The following is a 22319-nucleotide window of genomic DNA, read 5'->3' as shown; positions in this document are numbered from 1 at the left end:
CCATCTTTTTTAAGTAGGGTGCTGTCATGGCAGCAGCTATTCTATTATATCTTGTCATAAATGACAAGGGAACCAGTTGAAATGCATAGTTCAGCTTACAAAAGTCCACAGCAGGAATGCACGCATATTGGATTGTGGTAGCAACATTCCTGCATTATTACTGGACTGAAGCTGGTTTGAAGCCGCCTCATTGGAGATATAAATGCCACCTTCTAATTGCATTAAAAAGACTGTTATCTTTGACCCCCCAAAAATCAGTTTCTCACCATTAGAGAAACTGTACTTTCACTAAAAGACATTAATAAGAGCATTGACCATGTTCTTCAGACTCATAAGTCATAGGTTAATTGTATCTTCCATCTATCATCTATAACACTCTTGTTTAATACTGGATCAATTTGTCATCTGAATTTAGGTTCCACCTTTGAACAGAGAGAGAAAATAGTTTGTTTGAAAAGTCTGGGTCCATATTAAACTGTTTTTCTTACCCACCTGTCTGGCCTGACATCCTGCCTACACTGAAGCTCTATAAAAATCTCACCTTTTATTTTGCTCCTTCTATGATCCACCGCACTCAAGTGTAGCTATGGCCCATAGGTTGTGCAAACAAACTCTGGGATCCTTAAGGATGGTCATTATAGAGGATTTATCATTCGTAGCAAGCAAAATATGCTTTGCTTGCTTTATAATAGCCATTAAAAATCTCCTTCTGTAACAATAGGAGCTTAAAGTGAAAGTGTTGTGAGACTTACTAATCTTTAGTTTGTAAAAAGCGTTCTCTTTAGTGGTAGCTCAACATTTAAAATATTAATAATGAAGCACACAACAAGGGAATTTTGTACCAGAAGAGCTTTTTTTAAAGGCATTAATTTCATTTATAACCCTATTACTATATAATAACTAATAATCGTTTGACTTTTGAACATAACAAGAAATCGGACTTTTGTCCCCAGTTGCCTGCACTGAAAACATATGAAGAAGAAATCGTTTCATAGCAAAGATAAGAGGAATGTCATTGTTCCAAAGCATTGTATGTTCACCTGAGGGGAATTTTCCTCTTATATGATTTAACATCAGAAGAAGAAGAGGATGGATGGAACTTTGTAGTTCACATAAATATTTAAACTATGACAATGCAACACCATAGTTACAGTTTCAAATTTTACATAATTTCTTTAACACCTATTATTGTAATTATGTCATACAACTAACACAGACTACTCAAATTGTGGCTTCTTTTCGTAAAGCAGGACTCTCGTGGTTCATTATTGGGTGAACATCAGTTTCCCTTGAAGATACAAACCCCCCTCCCACTCAGAATCTGAGAAAATTGTTCATAGTTAAGAGAGTTTCTCAGGTGTTTCAAGGCTAAACTGATCAAACCAGCCGAGTAATCTCTGTAGCTTCGATTGACTGTATTGATCTGGAGTTATCCTCCTAGCAGCTTGTGCTGTTGGTTACAGCATCTTTCGTGGGAACTTCTTCATTAACTGATGTTACGGCTCTGCAGACGACTGCTGCTGCTCCGAACAACACTCCACACTCTTGGAAGGCAGATGTCAAGCTCGTGTGCTTGCGTGAGGTTACGCTGTAAAAGTAACCACCCACTCCGCAGTTGCATGGTATCTGACTTTAAGACAGGGGTCGGCAACCCTAGGCATGCGTGCCACAGCTGGCACGCGAAGGGTTAACTGATGGCACGACCATAGCTGGACTGGCCATCCGGCATTTGCTCGGTGGGCCGATGGTGATTTTTCGTTTTTATGGGCCGATGATTTTTTTATTTTTTTTGTAACGGTATAAACAATGAAAGGTGGTGGATTGGCCAGATGCTGGCTGATGTGTAAAAATAACTCAGTTATTTGGTGGTGGCTGTGGCGGAGCTTCCACAGATTCAGTAACATTAGCAAGTGGTGGAGGCCAGCAGGTGGATGAGAGAAAGGGGAGGCAGGAGGAGAGCCCCGAGGCAGCCGCCGAGTGTCAGGTGAACTGAACTTCAGGTAAGAAGTTATGACCTGCAGTCTGTCTGGGTCAGATATAAACCAAGTTTAGGTGGAGTTTATTTTCATTGTGCTGACTTTTTACCATCAGTTACAATAACAAGTACTGCGTACTAGCTAGCATGACGGAGTTTCTATACAGCTGGGTGGGTGCTATGATGTTATTGATAGTGAACTTTATTTTATTCATAAGGCTAATTATTAGAGTTGCCGACTGTCCTGTAAAAAACGGAATCGTCTGGTATTCAGAGAAAATATTACGTGTTTCATATTGAGCCGAAAAGGAACACAGTTTGTCCCGGACTTCAGCTACAATGAAAACGACACAAAGCTGGAGTTTTTCTGCATCTTTAAGCCGCACAGCTGCCTCTTCTTCTCTCATTCTCTCTCTCTCCCTCTCCTGTTGCTACTTCAATCATGAAACTGATCAATGATCAGCTGATCGGCTTTTCTCTCTTGTTTGTTTATCGTCCACTTTGTGCCAGAAAGAGGAAACTGCCGGATGCTAAACAACAGCAGCACGTTTAAGCTTGATCAGCTGTTGTTAGAATTTATTTAATATTACTTTCTAGTATCAGCTGATGTTTGCTGGAGCCACAGCTGTAAAAGCTGCTGGTCATGATGTTGGTTTGGATATGTGATGAGAGGGAAACATGAAGATGAAACCAGGAGATGTCCTTACTGAATCATCAGAGCTGTGATGGAGAAACAGGTTTACCTTTTAAGTGACATGAATGAGTTGAAGGGAAGTTGTGAACTGTTTCTGAGAGACAAATAACACCAGGATCCTTTTCTAAGTAGCTGACAGCTGGTAACTGTGCAGGGGCGGGTCTAGCAAAATGTTGCCAGGGGTCCATGTAGGGCATTAACAGGGAAGGGGGGCACAAAGAAATACTTTCTTATTCTCATTTAAAATGTCTGGTTTTTATTAAATAATTATCTGAAGCTTACAATCAAAGTTTTTATCTGACGTAAAATGTATAAAAATCATACATATACCGACAAGACTGTACATCACTGTCACAACAGCATTTGTTTTCATTCAAAGGCTTTATGGCTTTAATACCTGGTGGGCCGGTCTCTAGTCAAAATGCCCGGGCCGATTTTTTGTCCCAGTTCAGCCCTGGGCACGACAATCTGAGAAGGTGCATTAAAAAATACATGGCCGCAAATGAGCAAATTCGCTCGCATACACATTAGTTGTGCCGCGACTTAATGACGGTATCTTAGCTAACAACCCCAACTGCCAGATTCAACTTGTAATTGGCTAAAAATCACTTCGCCTATCGGTGAGAAGGACGTTGTTAGCTTTCTACATTCCAACACTTCAGGAGCTTTCCGCTCAGCACAGAATCAGCACCACAGAAATACACGGATACATTCGTAGACTCGAGACAGAATTCACAATGCATTTTCAGGACTTTCAGGTGTATGGACCAATGTTTCTTTTCTGATCAAACCAGAAAGCTTTAATGAGCAGCTAGATTTGTTTCGCATTAACTGGCTGAGTTAATGCCAGTTAATGCAACATTGAAGCAGCTGGAATCCACAGCTGTGCATGTTCATGGAGCTGCATTTTCACCTGCTGGACATCACTACCTGACAAGTTTAACTGTCTTCAGAACATTGCAGAGGCCTTATTGACAGTATCTCATGTTGTGACAGCCCTGTGGTCTCTCAAACTCTACGTGTACTTTTCTACTGAATTTGAGCAAGTTTTTATTTTGTTACTGTATCTGTTTATCATCTGTATCCTTAATATTAACCCCAAGAATCTTGTCGAAACTAAGGAACCATCATTTGAAGGTGAATAATAAGCAGATAAACTATCAGACTTTGTGGGAACGGGCTCTTCCTGAGGAGAGGAAGGTTTTCCACATTGCCCTGTGAACACTTTCACCATTTTATACGCTTTAAATATGGTAGAAATTGTTTACTTTGCTTTTAAAAAAAAACCCAACATCATTTGTGGTTAGAAATGCACGTGTGTCATTAGAAAAAGAATACTGGCTGATTTCCCCAGGCTAGCACTCTCACTGCTGAAGGAAAATTTAATCTCAGATGCTCTCAAAAGATGGAAGTCCCCCATCCCACCCGCACATGCAGGTATTTAAAGCTCCAGCTGCCATGTTTAGGTGCCTGTTACATAACTGGCGGGATTTCAAATGTAATTCTGGTGTTGAAGAGGGACTGCTAGCGTAAATGTTTGATGAACAACGAGGCACTCTGTTTTGATCACCCAGACGTTTGCAAGGCTGCCTGTGCAGGAAAGGGCTTTTTAAAGAGTCCCCCCTCTCTCTGAGGGGCAGGTGGAAGCCCTCGGGTGTGTATGACTCATAGGGAGGTTACCGTATCCATAGAAGTGTGTGTATGTCTGCCTACACACACACACACACACACACACACACACACACACACACACACACACACACACACCACTTGGTGCTGTCTTTAGACTCTTGAGACACTCTGTTTTTTTCTGCTGCTTTTTTTTCTTCACTGCATCTTGTTTCCTGCCTCCACGCGTACTCCTCTGGGAGACAATCGGGTATACTATCCTCTTTATTGGACATTTATCTCATTTGGCAGGTGAAGTTGCCCACTTCTCACTCCTACGCAATCTTCCAGACTATCTGCCAGTCATAAAATACATCCCCGATATGACTAGGCTCAGTTCCATCGCTTATTATCATTTATTTAACATCTCAAAGCTCTCAAAGGGCCAGTGGGCGTGCCCTGACAGAGAAGCAGCAGAGCGTAGCGTTTTACCATCTGGGTAGCAGTGGGATTAGCACAACACGAGTGCCTGATCTAGATACATCACTAGCCATCAATGGCTTCAAGTCACTCGCTGCTTGTCACACAGGACAGGATGGGCGACTGAGTGCTTACCCTGCAGCTAGCCCTTCAACTTTTGTTCCCTGTGAGCCGTGCACAATATGGACAAAGTCGTGCTGCTGTGATTATCACAGTTTAAATTCATACACCACACAGCCTTCTTTTAAAGAGTCTAAATCTGATTTTTGTTTCTTACGCACACGTTACAGTTGACCTCAGCAATCATGCTATGACTCAGTTCAGCTTTAGTTCTTGTCAGTAATAATAGATTTCAGTGATGACCATTTCATAGTGGATCATGACCTCAAAAGCCTGTTAAAAACTTCTTTTTTTTTCTTTTCACAGCCTGAGACAGCACAAACGCTTGAGCTCATCATCCTTTTAAATCTGTCTGTAGGTGTGACTTGTTTTGTATTTATTTTTGTCTCCTATTGTATATTTGCCAGTCCCCACACTTTAGAAATGTGTAGTATTTCATTGCTCTAATTCTCTGCTAATTACAAGCTATTATTGATTTTTAAACTATGTTTTTCTTTTAAAATGCAGATAACATAATCCCATCCAACAAACCCGGTTGTTTGCTATAGACAAAAGTGTTAATCTGTCTGTGTCTCTTTGTTACACTGACTCTTGGTTTTAGATTGTACATTTGTGGGTTTTTTTCTTCTGATCATGCGAGTATTGAGCCCACATTATGCAAAAAATTGTCCAGTTTGAGAATAGAGTCGAAATTTTGAGATCAAACTCAAAAGGTTTTTCTGCAAATAAATTCAATATACCAAAAAGTCGAAATGTGGGGATCAAGTTGTTGTTCCCACGGCTGTTATACTTTCTGTGAAATGCTACAAAATACTTCAAATTTGGTTTTAGTAATAAGGAAATATTTCTCTTTTGTGCAAAGTCAGAAATGCTTTGATGCGACGATTACAGCCTCATGCCGTAAAGATGCAGTATGTTGTATCACAACACGCAGTAAGAGAGCTCTACACAAAGACTTTTGCATAATAACTTGACTTTATTCTGAAAATATTGTTCAGAAAAAGCCAAGTAAACTTACGCATTACCAAGAATCTGAGTTACATTTAGTGCAAGACACTGGAAACTGGGTGGTGCTGTAAAATACTGTTGACCAGGCTACTCGTACTATTTAGCCTTTCTGGTTTGCTCAATGAAAGCTTTATGAAGTTCTAATGTAACATTTGGCAGGAGTACAAGCTGAGGGAATAAGCGAAGGGTTTGTTTTAGCCCCTTGGGTTGTTGTTGGACTTCTGACTACCTCCTCCTGAGACCTCAGGACACTGTGAAGCAACTGACACACAGTTAAAACCACAAATGCTCCACCTCTGCTGACGTAACACGCCAGGTCTCCCTATCCTTATTCTGAGCTCGAGCTGCTTCTTGATTTCCTCATACACAGGTCTTAGGCATCTGCAACTTGTCATCTTCATTTGAATATTTAATTCCTTCAGAGCTGTCTTACTGTGGGATATCTCAGAAGCGCCGAGCATCTGCTTCGTGATGGAGCTCTTCGGTGCATTTATCCGTGCCCGTGCAGTGCTGGGAATGTCATGTAAATTTGATGGCAGCTTCCACAGTTGCTTCTGGCACTCCGGGAGAGTGCAAAAAAGTGAAAAATGCATCTTCTTTTCTGCTGCTTTTCCTGTATGTTTAAAATATAAATGGGCTGCACTTCAAGCTTGATTTGTACCGCTGCAGTGTGACTGGGTGAAATGGCTTTTGTTAATCAAGTCGTCGGAGGATTCTGAGAAAACCAGTTGTCGGGGTCAGAATGGGAGCTAATTAAGGAAAATTTAATGATGTAATAAATTTGTAGTTGCTCTTTATTTGTTGAAGTAGGACAGCTGAGTAATTAATTTTTTACGTTAATGGAAGTCTTTGTTTTCTTTCTCTCTCTGTCTTTCTCTTTTCTTTAGGAACCTGCTGGATAGAGACACGTTCTCCAAGTCAGATCCAAGTAAGCTTGTCTCTTATCACTCTCTCTGTGACACACATGTGCACACAAACAGATCAGTGCAACAGCTCCCAGTAGACCTAACACAAATCCACAGACACATATATATACGCACTCTCTCATGCACGTGTACAGGTGGATTTTAAATTCTACAGGCAAACAGACACAACCGCAGACAAACATCCACCACATGCAGGCAGATTTGGTACTGTGCAAACACAGCTTGCATGCACTACACATGGACACACACACTCTGCCTCGCCTGTGTGAATCAGTAGACATTTGCATATGTCAGGGGTCGTATTCGTCACTGTTCTCTGCTCCCAGTGTGAGTGAGGGGAACCAGATCATCTTCACACACAAACCAGCCGCTTCCCTCCTACAGATTAAACGGCACACATACACACTCCTCACTCACTTGATAGCAGGGGTTCAATTTGGCAACTGGTCCAGTGGTTTTTAAAGGCCCAGTGTGCAATCCAACAGCAATTTGCCTCAGTAGACGGACATTAAGAGCAGGATGAGAAGTCCATTTATTAAAAAAAATTTTTAATAAATGGACTTCTCATTTCAAAGAAGGGTTTTATGTTTAGGCAAACTGTTAACACACAGGCTCTCTATCAGAACTTCATTCTTTTCTGTTACTGATTGAAATGAATTGTCACATCAACACCAGTGAAAACAAGATAACCAAACAGACACGCTGCTTCAAAAATGGAAATTAATGTTGGTGGTATTTGTTCTTCATATCTCATACACTGTCACATTTGAACCCAGAGTCCTTCTATGGTGCATTTATAATATTAACGAATAGCAGGAATACAGGCATCATCTTCAGATGTACCTATAGAATTTTTAATTGGGGGAAAAACAGGCTTGGTTTTCTTAAATAAGTACTGCAGTGCATTTTTGTTATTTAGAGAAGACGAGCAATGTTGGTACAATTGCATCTTCCTATTTTGAAGTTTGGTGGGGGGGGGGCTAAAACTATTGTTATATCAAGAAAATCAAAGCAATTCCTGTAAAATTTGGGGAAAACAAACAAAAGGAAGATATGAGCAAATGCTGGTTTGACCCTTCAATAAGCTTGTCTACATAGGGTTAGAGACCACAGGGTTAGATACCAGTCGGCAACCCCCAGCACAACCCAGTATCGTGGCCCACCGGCATGCAGAATCTGCATCAAGCTGCAGTACCAGCAGCGGTGAATGTTTTATGTTAAGTCAATATGAAAATAATGGCAGGAAAACATAAGAGACGATTAAGCCAGGTGGTTAAAATGTAAATATTAACCACAAGCATAATCGTTTGTGGCACAGAAGGACCCTGGAACCTACTTCATACTTTCCTTAGTCACGGCTGCTTGGCTATTGTTCCAATCTTGCTCTAAAAAATTTAAAAAAAAAAAGATTTCTCTTACTTTTTTATTTTTTCTATCAATTGATATCAGTATCAATTTTCCTCTGTATCAACTGGCACTGGTATCAAGTTTGAAATTCTTGTATTGTGACATCCTTGATAGGGGACGAATGGGGTTGTTGCTGTGAAAAGTGAATCCAAAGAGGAAGCACCTTAAATTTGGATTCTTTGTAACGGCTAGCTAGAGGTGACACCTCTGTTTTCAAAAAGAAGTCAGATTGCACAGAAGTCCAAGGAACAGACCAGTTTGGTTCCCTTGATCTCAGTCGAAGCTTGATGGTCTCATTCACTAGTTCCAAGTCTCCTTAAATATAACGTTTGTTTTTTAAATGATGTCTAATTTTAAAATCAAATACACAAGCAGAGTATGATTTAAGGCATTTCTGCTTTGACTGACAGTTGGATTAACAAATATGCATTTAATGACATTTACAAATCATCAAATGCAGATGGCAATGACTTGTTGATGATTGTTGTGATGGCCCATAATGGAAAGAATTGACAATATGTGATTCTAAACAATATCTGAGAAACTCAATAGCTTTGTTTGTCCTAAACACTGTGTACAGATCCTCTCATAGACAGACACATGTGCTCAGACAGGCTTAGGGATTGTAATGCATTTCCTTGTTGTTTTCATCTGTCATTCCTACTTTGTTTTCACCAGCAAACTGTGACACTCATGCCTGTTAACAGCCCGCTAAAAATAACCACGACTGGGAAAAAAAAAAAAAAACCTCCACATTTACATGACATCTTAAAAGTTAAAATCATTTTTTAACTTCTGATCATCCTGTCACGGCTGGCGGAGGGAGCCGTGTGGTGTGGAGGAAAAGGAGGACCCAAGATGCAGCAAACTGATGATACGAGTGATGTTTTATTTACAAAGGTGGTGGTGACAAAAACAGGCAACGAGGTATGAGTACTTTACAAACGGAAACCTAAACTGGGAGAAACTAAATAGCAAACCTGAGACCGTACAAAGGGGGTGCGGGGCAGAGGGACGCAGAGACAGGACACCATGGAACGCAGATGAATGCAGAGATACGCAGAAATACACGGATGAGTGCAGACGACCCGACGAGGAGCACAGGCAGACACCAACTATAAATACACACACCAGGTAATGAGGAAATGGCACACAGGAGGGGACACAGCTGGAACGTAATGGGCATAACGAGACACAGACCTACAAAGTAAAACAGGAAATCTAGAACCCGAACCGGACACAAGGGGGGAGGACACAGAATAACTAGAACAGAGGGAAATAGTCACAAAACACAAAACGCTGGGTCAACGACCCAGGACCATGACACATCCGTGGTTTGTTTATCCTTCGTTTCTTTAGTTGAATTTCCTAAATATTAGCACTTTAGCACCTGAGCACTGCACAGCAAGCACTAGCATTTCTCCTTGGTTGGTGGTGTGTGAACCCATAATTGATGAGCTTCCAGAATTGCGGATTGGACCTTTAAATGTCAGATAGTGAGAAAGGAGGATGAGCATCCCTGCGTTTATGCAAGGAGGCACTTGTGCTGCGTCCATGTCTCTGCTCTGCTGACAGCACTGGCCCCAGTCACACAGCATTAGACCGCATCGGCAGAGCCGCGCTCACACTCACATGCACACACAAAAGCGCACACATCCAGGGCCTCGGGCAAGCTCACGTACCATATTCATATTAGCTCATAAAACTGAACAACGGTCCAGTGTTTCTCTTTGGTGCATGCTTGTGTGCTTTTATGTGTGTTTGTGTTTTAGCAATTGTTCCCGCGGTGGGTGGATGTGCTTTGATCACACTGTTTCGACAATTGGGAAAAGCCCATTAAGAAGACGGGAACATTATCAAACTGTTTACGTTAAAAAAAGTCGCATTTGTGGTGCCTTTGTCAATCTCTTCCCCCCCCTTAATTAAGGAAGAGTTAAAAGTACTGATGGTGAGGACGTATTGTGTACGGGTGTATGATCAATGGCTTTTTTTTCTCTGCACATTCACATGGAGACCATGTGTCATCCGGTCCTTCATAGCAAGATTAAAGGATGACAGTATATTCAACCAGCTGAGCCCTAGCGCACTGCACTCTGTACACTATGCAACTTATACAGACTCCAGACTGACAGACTGCCAAAACACAGCAAGTTTGAACACTTCTGCAGCCACACAGGAGGCGGGAATAAATTAGGACATGTTTTTTTTAAGTTTGTACTCAAATTCAGTGTGAAATTTGTGAGGTGGGGAAAATAAACCCATAAAATGTACAAAACATTATTAATAGCTTATCTTGATCTTGACTCGACTCCAGGTCTATTCTAAACGATTAAATGTCAGTTTTGTGGTGGGTGGGACTTTATCAGCAAATCAACCTAACCTGATGTTGCAGGAAGATTTCTAAATCTTCATTTGAAGCTAACAAAACAAAGATTTTCACTAACGGCCACGAATGCTAATGAATACATGATTGCACTAGTCATGTGATATCATCAGTTGATGACAGCTAATGCATTCACTTAGGCATAAATTTACAATTAATTAATGCTATAGTTAATTATAACGCAAGCCGTCTCAGTGGAAGGTGTTCCTTTAATAATCAGATGTCACAAAAATAAGTCTCTGGTCTGTCTGATTGCGGTTTTTTTCTGTTATTTTTTTCCTGAGAGGACCTTTCTGTTTTTAATCTTTTATAAATAGCAGCCTCAGACGTATTTATTTCCATCTTCACCCTTAATGCTTGATGATATCAAGAAAGTATCAGAAACTGCAAATTAATAAATATGTATACCTTCATTATATACAAATAACTGTTTATTTTACTGTATTTCATCTTATCTGTATTATGAACCTTTGAATTTAAGAGCTGTTGGTGCAAGTGAACCTCTTACAGAGTTTATATAGCTGATATATGCTTTACTTAGGTAGGTAAACTCACTGAGACCAAGTTCTCATTTGCAAGAGAGACCTGACTCAGCACATGAAATGAGAAGAGGAAATGTAGCTGTAAGCAGTTATCAGAGGGCCGACTGCATACTCCCTATCATTTTCCATGTGGGGAAAAAAGATGAAAGAAAGAAAGAGGCATATTTAAAAAAAAATGAGGATTACAATAATACTGGTCTGTGCGAATCCTGTTTGTTTCCTGAGCTTCTGGTGACTTGACTCATTTTCATTCTTGATAACATAGAGCCGTTAATGTAGAGTGCCACTGTTTCTATCTAGTTGTTGGTTGACTTTTGTCAGAGTCAAGAAAAACTTTTTTAGACACAAATAATCATGTTATCTTGTTAAATAGAGACTTCATGTTAATATTGCAGTTGGGCTGAACTCCATCTTTCTCTAGCATTAATGTTTTTGTTTAATTATTAGCCGTTAGCCAGTATATAATATTGCTAATAGTTAAACCACTAACAGTAAAACGGGAGCTGTAGTGGCCCTCAACGAATTTCTTATAAAAACTGGGGCATCAGTCCTTAACATGCTTTGCCGAGTTTGTTGCGCTGCTGTTTATGTGTTCAGCTGCTAGTGAGGGGAGGGGCTGTGTCCCCGCCTGTCTGCAGCAGTACTGTGTGGAGTTGTGTGTCAGCTGAAGGCATATCAAATAAAATAAAATAGATTAAGTAAAATATTCTGTGTTGGTGTTGGTTTTGTGACATACCAATTGGAGACTTGTCAGGAGCTAGGCCTACCTTAATGCATAAACTGTTTCGTTGTTCTCTTTGAACCTAATGGAGAAAATACATTATATTTTCAAAGTGATGTTTTTAAGAGTTTTAAGTAGCGATTGAGCTTTCATCATTAGAAAAGCATTAACTGACGTCAAAAAGCAACTGAGGGTGGTTTAACGACTTCTGTGCAACCAACCAAACAGTGAAGCTTCCCCCTGCTGGCCGTTAGCAGGAATGCCAGTTAACGGCACTTTCACATCGGCTTCATTTTTCAGACCCGGACACAACATCCAACTTTTTATATACAGTCTGCATTTTTAAAATTCTGTGGTAATGCTCCTTTACTTGGTCAACCTCATCACCATGTCAGTACACAAAGCAGTTGCTGAGGTATGACCTCATTTTCAGTTTCATAGCTTTGCTGTTGGAATTGAAAACGTATCCATAACTTAAGTGCTTTGTCAGCATTAGTATTCCACCATTCAACTATTCACTCTTCAAACAAATTTACAAGTGTGTGAGCTCAGAGTTTTTATGCGCTGGTAGATGACAGGTGGGTGTAAGTACAGTATTGGCTGCTCGAATCCAAATGATATGTCATGTTATTGCTACACGATTGCCTCGCTCTCTTCCCACAAGTGGTCACTCATCAAAACACACTCAAGACTCCTTTGGATGAAGATCCTCAAATGTCAAAAGGAGGACTTTCCTGCATTCAAACACTCACCACTCCCAGCACCATCATCCTCATCCTCCTCTTCCCTCCTTCCTCTTCTCCTCTCTGAAATATCACCATGCTACAAGGCAAAAGTTCGAGTGACATTTAATTAGGGAGTTTTCCTCTCATGCTGGGGTCCAGAGGGGCGGACTAGCTCTCAGCTGACATCTTAGCATTGTTTTGTTCAGTGTTAAATACCCTTCAGTCAATCTGACTGTCTCCTGTCTCTTTTCCCCTCCCTGCTTCTAATTCAACAGTTTGTGTCCTGTACACTCAAGGAATAGCCAACAAGGAATGGAGAGAGGTGAGTACAGCGGTGGGATTGTGAAGGCATTGTGTATAAATGGCAGCAGTGCAGCTTTTCAGTGAGTCACGCTAAAGCCGTTTAAATCCTTTTTTTTTTCAAGTTTGCCTGTGGGCCATTTGTTGAATGATGAAACAATTGCTAGTAATGGTGTTTTTGGGACATTTGTGTTAGTTTGAATTGACCAAATTTAACCAAGCTCACTCTGTTCTTGTGCTTTCTTGTGTTAATGATAGAATCTTAACAGTTATGTGCAGACATTTCTTTTTGGAAAGCATGAAAATGTTTAATTATGTTGCTGTCATTTGGTGCGCATCCATATTTATCCATTTGTGTAATTAAACTAGCTTAGCGAGTGCTATGTGGGCTAGAGATCTTTACAGGCCATCTTTCAGGTGTCAGTGAGACCATGGCCTGATTTGGACTAATGCAATAAATCTATGCTGTAACTTTCCACATAACTTGAGATGCACTTCTCGAGAAATGTAACTACATGTCGGGTCGACGTTCAGTCTGCGACGACTGAATTACTTGTGCATGGGTCATAAAATTGTCTTTGCTACTATAAGATGAGACTATAAATATGAGTAAGGTTATGTTGCTGTGCTCCATCATTGCATGGAGATATTCCCGTGACAGTTAAGGAGAAAGGCACAGTTTCGGGAAACACTAATATGATTCCATTCACAAAACGTCTTCTTATCCCAAGTCAAATAGCACACACAATATCTCATGTGACCAAGTTAGAGTTCCTGGTGAATAAATGAATGAACAAGAAAGCAGTTTTTAAAGGAGTGGCACATGTTGTGTATGTGCTGAAGGGGAAATTTTAAATATTACTATAATTAGCCTAGTTTCATGAAAAAGTGTCTGACATGAAGCTGGTGTGCTTATATGCTGTATGATTCAGATTGTCAGTTGTCAATGTCAGTGTGTCCCGCCCCCTTATTGCTCCCAGTAATAAAATATCACCTCTGTCATTTCCCTTCTAGTTTGGTAGGACAGAAGTCATCGACAACACCCTCAACCCCGACTTTGTCCGCAAGTTCATCCTTGACTATTTCTTCGAGGAGAGACAGAATCTACGCTTTGACCTGTAAGTTAACAGCTGACTTATCCGTGCTAATGTGTGCGCGCGTGTGTTTGTTATTGTGTACTAGCGTGTGTTGCGCAGACACGGGTGCTGCTCTGTGTGAGGCGAAGTTGAGTTAGGACTGAAATATTCATGGCTTGCGCTGAGGGAGATGTACGTCTTCTCTCTTCTAAATAAAAGACAAGTTTTCGTGCCACTTTTTCACCAGCGTTTTCATTTTGAACTCATCCCATTTGTTCATTGCTTTGTGACAAAATAGGGCCAGATGGCCACGGTGAATCACACATTTTTTGATGTCTATGATTCGCTTGTTGTTGGTTATTTCATCTTGGGTTCTACTAAAAAGACAAGTTTGTCATAGAGATATTTTAAGAGCGTCAACATACCACATCTGCCTCTTTTTTTTTTTTTTAAGCCCCAGCCTTATTTTTCTAAATGTGAAGTTCTGTGTGGTGTGCATAAAAGCCCTTATGAGAGTAACAAATGACCTCCTTTTAACAGCAGATGCAGAAGATTGCTCGGTCCTAATCCTTTTAGACCTAAGTGCATCGTTTGACACAGTTGATCATACAATTTTAATTGACTGCCTTAAGCACTGGGCGGGTATCTCTGGGTCAGTGCAGAGTTTCTTGCCGCTCACATAGAAGTTGTTATGCTAAAGGAGCTGATTTTTCCATCTGCCACATCAGAAAACAACCGACACCTTCCCTCAAGACCCCCTCCTGTTCTTTCCCCCTCCCACCTTTCCTGCATGTAATTTTGCACTCTTTGCAGACATAATTTGTACGCTCATTAAAATTCAGAATATTTCCTGGTGTGTGAGTTTGTGTCACAACAGGCAACACACAAATTTGACGAATACATTAATATTTTTTTAGTCCAGAGTTTTGATCTAAAAACATCGGCTCACTTTATGGCAACACTTTGAGGCCATGCTGTAGTTTTGACTCGCTGACTTTAGAGATCACACTAAACCTTCTACAAATCTTTTATAAATACATACTCCTGGGTTGGCTGTAGCTCAGGAGGTAGAGCAGGTCACCTACCGGTACTGATCGGGAGGTTGGAGGTTTGAGCCCAAGCTCCTCCAGTCTGCATGCCAAGTATCCTTGGGCAAGATACTAACCCCAAGTTGCTCTCCGTATGAATGTGTGTGAGTGTAGTTAGAAAGCACTCAGTATAGAGGTAGTGCTTGTGATAATGGGTGTGACTGGGTGAATGTGGTGTGTTGTATAGAGCGCTTTGAGTAGTCCGTTTTGAGAGTAGAAAAGCGCTATATAAGAATCAGTCCATTTACCATTTACAATATGTAATAATAAATTACCAGTGGGAAAAAGCTGACCTCAGAGGAGTGAGTTGTGGTGGTGGTGGACTGATCTGCATTGGCACACTGCATTGGTGCGGGTGGACCACAATAAACCATTTAATAAGTTTAATCCAAAGGCTGTGCTTGTGCGCATGTGACTGACTATGAGTAGGCATTGCTAGTCTGTTGGTAGAAAAGAAGCTGATGAATAACTGTGATTGCGAAGCATGAATCACATGGCTAAAGCAGATCATCTCTTTAAAGATTAAAAATTGTGAAACTAAATATAAAAAACCCCAAACATTTAAATCATCGCATTTATCCCTGCTGAGGCTGTGTTTTCACTGAGAGCCTTGTGTCAGGTTTGTTTCTTTGTACCAGGCTGAGTTTCATCAAACTACTACGGCCACAGAAAGAAGCCGATACGATGTGGCTCTGGATCATTTTTCTTTAACGTTGTGCTGGCTGGGTATTGGCTCTAGTGGAGATCTGCACTTTCAGAGTGCCCCTCTTTCATCTGACTCCCTGTCAGCAAGATTAGAGAAAACCACCAAGCTAAATTTAACAAAACTTGACGGAGAGGTCGAGTGTAGGCAGAGGACAAAGCCATTAAATCAGGGTGTCGAATCATTTCATTTTGTCAACCGCACACAGCTCGATTGGCTCTCTAGTGGGCTGACCAGTAAAACCGCTGCAGAATGACCGATTGAAAACACCTCTGAAGTTTTGCCTTTGTTTTAGTGCAAAGAATTAAAAGTACATGTTGAAACATTTGCATTTAATGAAGTTTAAAAAAAGTACCCAGATGAACAGCCTAAGATGTTTCTAGAAAAAAGAGAGCTCAGTCCTTTTTTTCTCAGTCAGTCTTTTCACTTCTCCATTTCTATTGCTGTAAGTCAAAAACAGACATTTACACATCTCGGCTTAGCCACTTTACTTAAATGCGGTTTTATCTTTGTCAGTACGAGGCTGTAAAACTGATGGTTCGGACTCAGACTACCACTCTCCGAATACGAGGAGGGCCAGATTTGATCTGGTTCTGGTCCCTTTTTCTTTCACTTAATTGTGCTCTCTTTATATTTATGCATTTTTAAATGCACGTGGCTTTTTAAAAATGGTGTGGTACCACAGTATCTGGTAGAAAATACACAAAACAACACAAGGAAAATATAAAATATAGCTAGTACGTATGTCCCTCAAACAAATTTAATCAGTAGCTCAATGAACAAAAGAACAGTTTCCAAAATTTTCACAAGGCTGAGTTTTATTGAACACTTGTTTTACGTAAAGTTATTTCAGCTTAGTAAAATAGCTGGTGGACAATTGGCAGTTAGGCTTATTTGCATTATTGGCTATGAAGCCTGTGCAACAGTGTGAAAGTTGTCCTAGTTGGTTCATGAGGCATATTGACACTGACAGATTTTCTTATGAATTAGGAATCTGACAAAATCAAGCTGCTTATTATAGCTAATGGTATAACATGTACATGCTCTGTTATCCACACACATACTGTACATACATGCTGTATGCATCTCCAGCCGTGGTGTATGAAAATGAACAGAGAAATGGCATTAATAGACAAACTATCAAAGCAAGACTGCAGTGCATTTTTTTCCTATTGTGTTCAAGCCTCACACATCATCATTGTATTTTCCTGTGGTAGCTCATGAAATATGGAATGGCTCTTTTGTTTGTTCACTTGTTGGCCTGTCAGCATGGCCGCATGCTGCTCACAAGCTGTGGGAGGTTATAGTTAAGGTCAAGGAGGGATTCTGGGTGTGAGTTTGTGTGTAGATGCAAAGTGCTTGTGCAGGTAGTGTATTGTACTTTAAGTTGGTTAATGGTTTGTGTCAGACACTCTGGATTGTTTGAATACATTTAGTCATGTAGATATGCACTGTGTGTTCCACTTTGTTTGAGGTGTAAGTATTTATATGTGTGCGTTAGTGTTTTTTTTAAAGGGTACATGTTAAGAATATATGATGGGGCTGGGAGATGTATAGCTCTTTTATTCTTGTTAAAAATATTTACTGCTAAACAAAATTAAAGTAACACTTTGTAAAGACATCAGATCACAAAGGAAAGAAATATTATGCTGGATAGCTATACTGACATAGAGTGGGTAACAGTTTGGTAGAAATGAAAATGATCAGCCTACCGGCGGCTAAATTCAAAAACACCAAAAAATAAAAATGAAAAATGATGGACTAAAGCATAATGTCTCAGATATGTTCTATTGGATTTAAGTCAGGCAAGTGTGGGGGACAGTCAATGGTATCAGTTCCTTCATCCTCCAGGAACTGCCTGCATACTCTAGACCATAGGTGTCAAACTCTGGCTAATTACATTTGGCCCGCGAAGCCATACCAAATTTGCAAAACTTGTTTGAGTCCATAAGAAAAGATTCATTCTTATATCTGGAGGAATTTTTTTTTTTTCAATAAATATTAATGTAAGCCCGCGACTTTGTTCCAGTTTTGAATTTTGGCCCACTGTGTATTTGAGTTTGACACCCCTGCTCTAGACACATGAGGCCAGGCCTTGTTGTGCACCAGGAGGAACCCAGGACCCACTGTACTAGCGTAGGATTTCATCCATGGCAGGCAGTCAGGGTGCCGCTGCCTTGCCTGTAGAGGTCTGTGCATCCCTCCGGAGATATGCCTCCCCTGACCATCACTGAACCACCACCAAACCAATCATGCTGAACGATGTTACAGGCAGTATAATGCTCTCCATGGCTTCTCCAGACCCTTTCACGGCTGTCACGTGTGTTCAGGGTAATATATATATATATATATATATATATATATATATATATATATATATATATATATATATATATATATATATATATATATATATATGGGGTGCAACGATACTCGTATCGATATTGAACCGTTCGATACAGTGCTTTCGGTTCGGTACGCATATGTATCGAACAATACAAAATTTGTAATTTATTTTATCAACTTTCCTTCTGACGATGCCGTCTGTGTTGAGCGCTCAGTGAATCTGCGTTCGACTACTCCGCCTAGGCTGCACTGTCGAGTGCAGATCCACTGAGCGTTCGACACAGACAGCATCATCAGAAGGAAGAGCGCAGGGCAAGCTAGCGAGACAGAAGTTAAGCTCTCCTTGCAATATGGCAAATTGAACCTTTCCCACCCTCATTCAGATCTGGCGTTTGGAATTATTTTGGTTTTCATGTGACGTATGACCCTGAAGGTAAGCGCGTCATGGACTAAAGTAAAACAGTATGTTGGATGTGCCACGCAATGCTCAATTACATGGGTGGGAACTAGTGTGTTAGCGCAGTTAGCTCGTTAACGTGTTGGCCGTCTAGCCCCACGCAGGGGTAGCTCGTTAACGGAGATTTGCCGTGTTGTGGCGTTAACGTCATTTCAACGAGATTAACGCTGACAGCACTAGTGGGAACACAACGAATATGACTGCACATTTACGCCGACATCATCCTAGTGCAAAGACAAGTGGAAGCAGACAAAAACAACAAGCATGCATGCTACAAACTTTACCCGAGTCATTTAGACAGCCGTTAGCACATGATTCTCCTTATGGGGACCTGATATGTTTAATATTGTGGCGAGCTCAGACAATGAGGAGACGGAGGTATCGTTTGGTCTTGCTTCCCGTGAGCTAGCCAGGGAGCACAGCCGTTTATTGACATCTGCAGAAGAACACTGCCGCTAGCTAACTGCTCAGCGCGGCAACAGCACAGCAACAACAACACACAGGGCGCCCTCTGACCCCGGAAGGACACACCGTTGCAGCGAGAAGGCGTCACCCGTCACTATGGCAACATAAACAAAACATAACTGTACAAACAGAACCCCGAACAGCCCTGACCCGCTACATAGCCCCCACCTAAGGGGTCAGTCGTCCCCGATGACCCCATTACCCCACACAAAGTCCTGCAAATGTCCAGGTGCCTTCTTTTGGCGCACCGGCCGGTCACGACCGGCGGGGAAAAGTCACTAGGGTCAGAACATGGGGTGCCACCATCATCCCACTTCTGACACCAATGTGGCGAGCTCAGACAACGAGGAGACGGAGGTGTCGTTTGGTCTTGCTTCCCGTGAGCTAGCCAGGGAGCACAGCCATTTATTGACATCTGCAGAAGAACACTGCCGCTAGCTAACTGCTCAGCGCGCAACCGCACAGCAACAGCAACAACAACACACAGGGCGCCCTCTGACCCCGGAAGGACACACCGTCGCAGCGAGAGGGCGTCACCCGTCACTATGGCAACATAAACAAAACATAACTGTACAAACAGAACCCCGAACAGCCCTGACCCGCTACAATATGCTGCTGAGAATATAGCCCAGAAGAAGCGTATAGTATAGCTTTTATTTTGGAAAGAGCCATTTCTCTGTAATAAACTCTCTTTTCCAAAGATGAGTGATTCCTCAATCAGATACAGGTGTTAACCGCGCCAGATCCGCGGCCCCGAACCGTAGTAAGGAAACCTCTGGCAGTTACTTGAAGGTTCCGTAACTGACTCGTAGCCGGTGATGTGCCAAAAAGTGATTGTCTGCCAAAAACTGATTTCCGGTATTTGCCAAAAACTGATTGCTCGTATTTAAACTGGTATAAGTAACTTGTTGGCCTATAATATGTGAAACATATGTCAAATGCATCCCTCATGGATGACACAAAGTCATATTGAGCCACAAACAACATTCGTGTAACAAGGTAGAAGCCGCAATCAGTTTTTGGCAGCGACTTTTATAGAACCTTTATTTATGCAGTTAAAAAAAATCTCATTAACATTAAAAATGTCTTTTGTAAGAGTAAGACAGCAGAAATGGCAGCAAATATTACAATAGTTCTGTAAAAATATTGTAAGTGGGGAAAAAGGACCGGATTGGTTATAATGTGAGTACAATAACACAGAGTTATAAAGATACTTGAAAAAACAGATAATCTTTTAATTCTATATATAACCCCTTTGTAAACGCTGTTCACCGAAGTCTATTTACCAACATACGTAAAGATATTACACATAAAAAATACACGGAAACATTGGAAATCACTTTTTGGCAGGCAATCACTTTTTGGCACAACACCGGCAACAGCTTACTATACAGGTCGACTCCGCTAGCAAAAAGATCGAAGGAGGCGTAGGAAACTGCTTCACCGAACTTTATTTCTTCTCTAAGGCACGAACACCGCGTACAGTGAGCTGAAACAGTTTACTCACAGCGAGCATCGCCGACACAACTCTGGCTGTCGAGGGAGTTATTATATTCCTTTTATTTATTTTCTTTTCGTCTCTTCTGTAGCTAACCGTTACTTTTTCCCCTTCTCCGCTCTCTCTCTTCATACACACACCAGGCAGTCCCGCTACACACATCCCGAATACATTTCCCATCAGGCTTCATCCTTAAAGGGCCATGCCTGTAACACAGGGCTTGCAAAATCGCTAGCCCCGGGACGTCGGGCTAGCGAGAGGGTGACGCCCTCTCGCTGCGACGGTGTGTCCTTCCGGGGTCAGAGGGCGCCCTGTGTGTTGTTGTTGTTGCTGTGCGGTTGCCGTGCTGAGCAGTTAGCTAGCGGCAGTGTTCTTCTGCAGATGTCAATAAACGGCTGTGCTCCCTGGCTAGCTCACGGGAAGCAAGACCAAACGACACCTCCGTCTCCTCGTTGTCTGAGCTCGCCACATTGGTGTCAGAAGTGGGATGATGGTGGCACCCCATGTTCTTATGGCGTTATTTTTGTGCCACTATTCTGAGCGCACGTAAAAAAAATTTGCAGGTGCAAGTGTTGCATTTTGAGGAGAAATTTATTTTGAGCGAAGAAAAGCTGAATTTGAGTGAACAAAATTCATTGCTGCATGCAAAAAATGTATTTCAGTGTTTGCTATTATCCACACACACAATAGCAGCCCCTCTCGGTAGTTTTTGCACTTGCGCTCGCTCGCAATGTGTCGCTCGCGCTCTCAACATTTCAGCCCGTGCGCGCTCAACTCGTTCTGTACACCGTTATATTTGTGCCACAAAACCAGCCAATCACAGACTTGGATGCAAAAAAAATCTGATTGGCTGTTTTCGTCTCCAACCAGCTCGAAATGACGAAATGCAATATCCCAGAATCCATTTCGTCCAAAACTCAAACGAGGCAGTGGCGGAGGAACACAGAGTGGCGGAGTTTGAAATATTACTCTTTGTGGGTCACAAAATAAACTTTTAAGATATTTTCATGCGAGAATGGTGCTGTGTAAACTTCTAATATCTGCTCGATTTATCAAGACATCACATATTTGCATAAGTGCTCTAACGTTTTTGGAGATGCCTGTTACCCACCAGCTGACCGAATACCTGGACTGGCCATTGGGCATTTACCCGGCATTTGCCCGGTGGGCCAATGGTGATTTTTCATTTTTATGTTAGTTTGTTTGTTTTTGTAATGGTATAAACAATGAAAGGTGGTGGATTAGCCAGCTGGTAATAATCAACTCTGGGCTGGACCAATTACAATACATCCGTATTGAGGGGAAAAGACTTCAGCGAGAATAAAAAAGACACAAAGCTGGAGTTATTCTGTGTCTTAGCTGCCTCTTCTCTCCTCATTCTCCCTCCCTCTCCTGTTGCTACTTCAATCATGAAACTGATCAATGATCAGCTGATCGTCTCTCTTGTTTGTTTATCTCCCACTTTGCGCCAGAAACAGGAAACCAGCGGATGTTGCGCTAAACAACAACAGCAGCACGTTCAAAATTGATCAGCTGTTGTTAGAATTTATTTAAAATTAATTTCTAGTATCAGCTGATGTTTGCTGGAGCCACAGCTGTAAAGCTGGAAACATGAAGGTGATACAAATCATACATATATACCAACAAAACAGTGTACATCACTGTCACAACAGCGTTTGTTTTCGTTCAAAGGCTTTATGGTTTTTCCAATAATACCTGGTGGTGTAGTCGGTGATTTTTTTGTCAGTTCAGCCTTATATATTATGTTTAACCCGAGTTCCCACCCGGTCAGCTGGT

At 41.4% G+C, this 22319-nt stretch overlaps 1 protein-coding gene across 1 annotated transcript in view; it reads left to right on the top strand.

Annotated features, from left to right (window-relative positions):
• LOC146628317 (copine-8-like) overlaps nt 1-22319 on the top strand; it is an 87888-nt gene that overhangs the window by 8169 nt on the left and 57400 nt on the right. The window contains exons 2-4 of the mRNA XM_085359462.1: nt 6773-6813; nt 12865-12911; nt 13904-14007. Coding sequence (XP_085215588.1) covers nt 6773-6813; nt 12865-12911; nt 13904-14007 — 192 coding nt within the window. The remainder of the gene's footprint in view (nt 1-6772; nt 6814-12864; nt 12912-13903; nt 14008-22319) is intronic.

The sequence above is a fragment of the Diplotaxodon limnothrissa genome, linkage group LG7, assembly GCF_057381915.1.
Source record: "Diplotaxodon limnothrissa isolate DT_005_m linkage group LG7, D_limnothrissa_male_GT1.1, whole genome shotgun sequence".
NCBI lineage: Eukaryota > Metazoa > Chordata > Actinopteri > Cichliformes > Cichlidae > Diplotaxodon > Diplotaxodon limnothrissa.
Note: the sequence above shows the minus strand (reverse complement) of the source record. Positions and strands in the feature narration are given on the sequence as shown.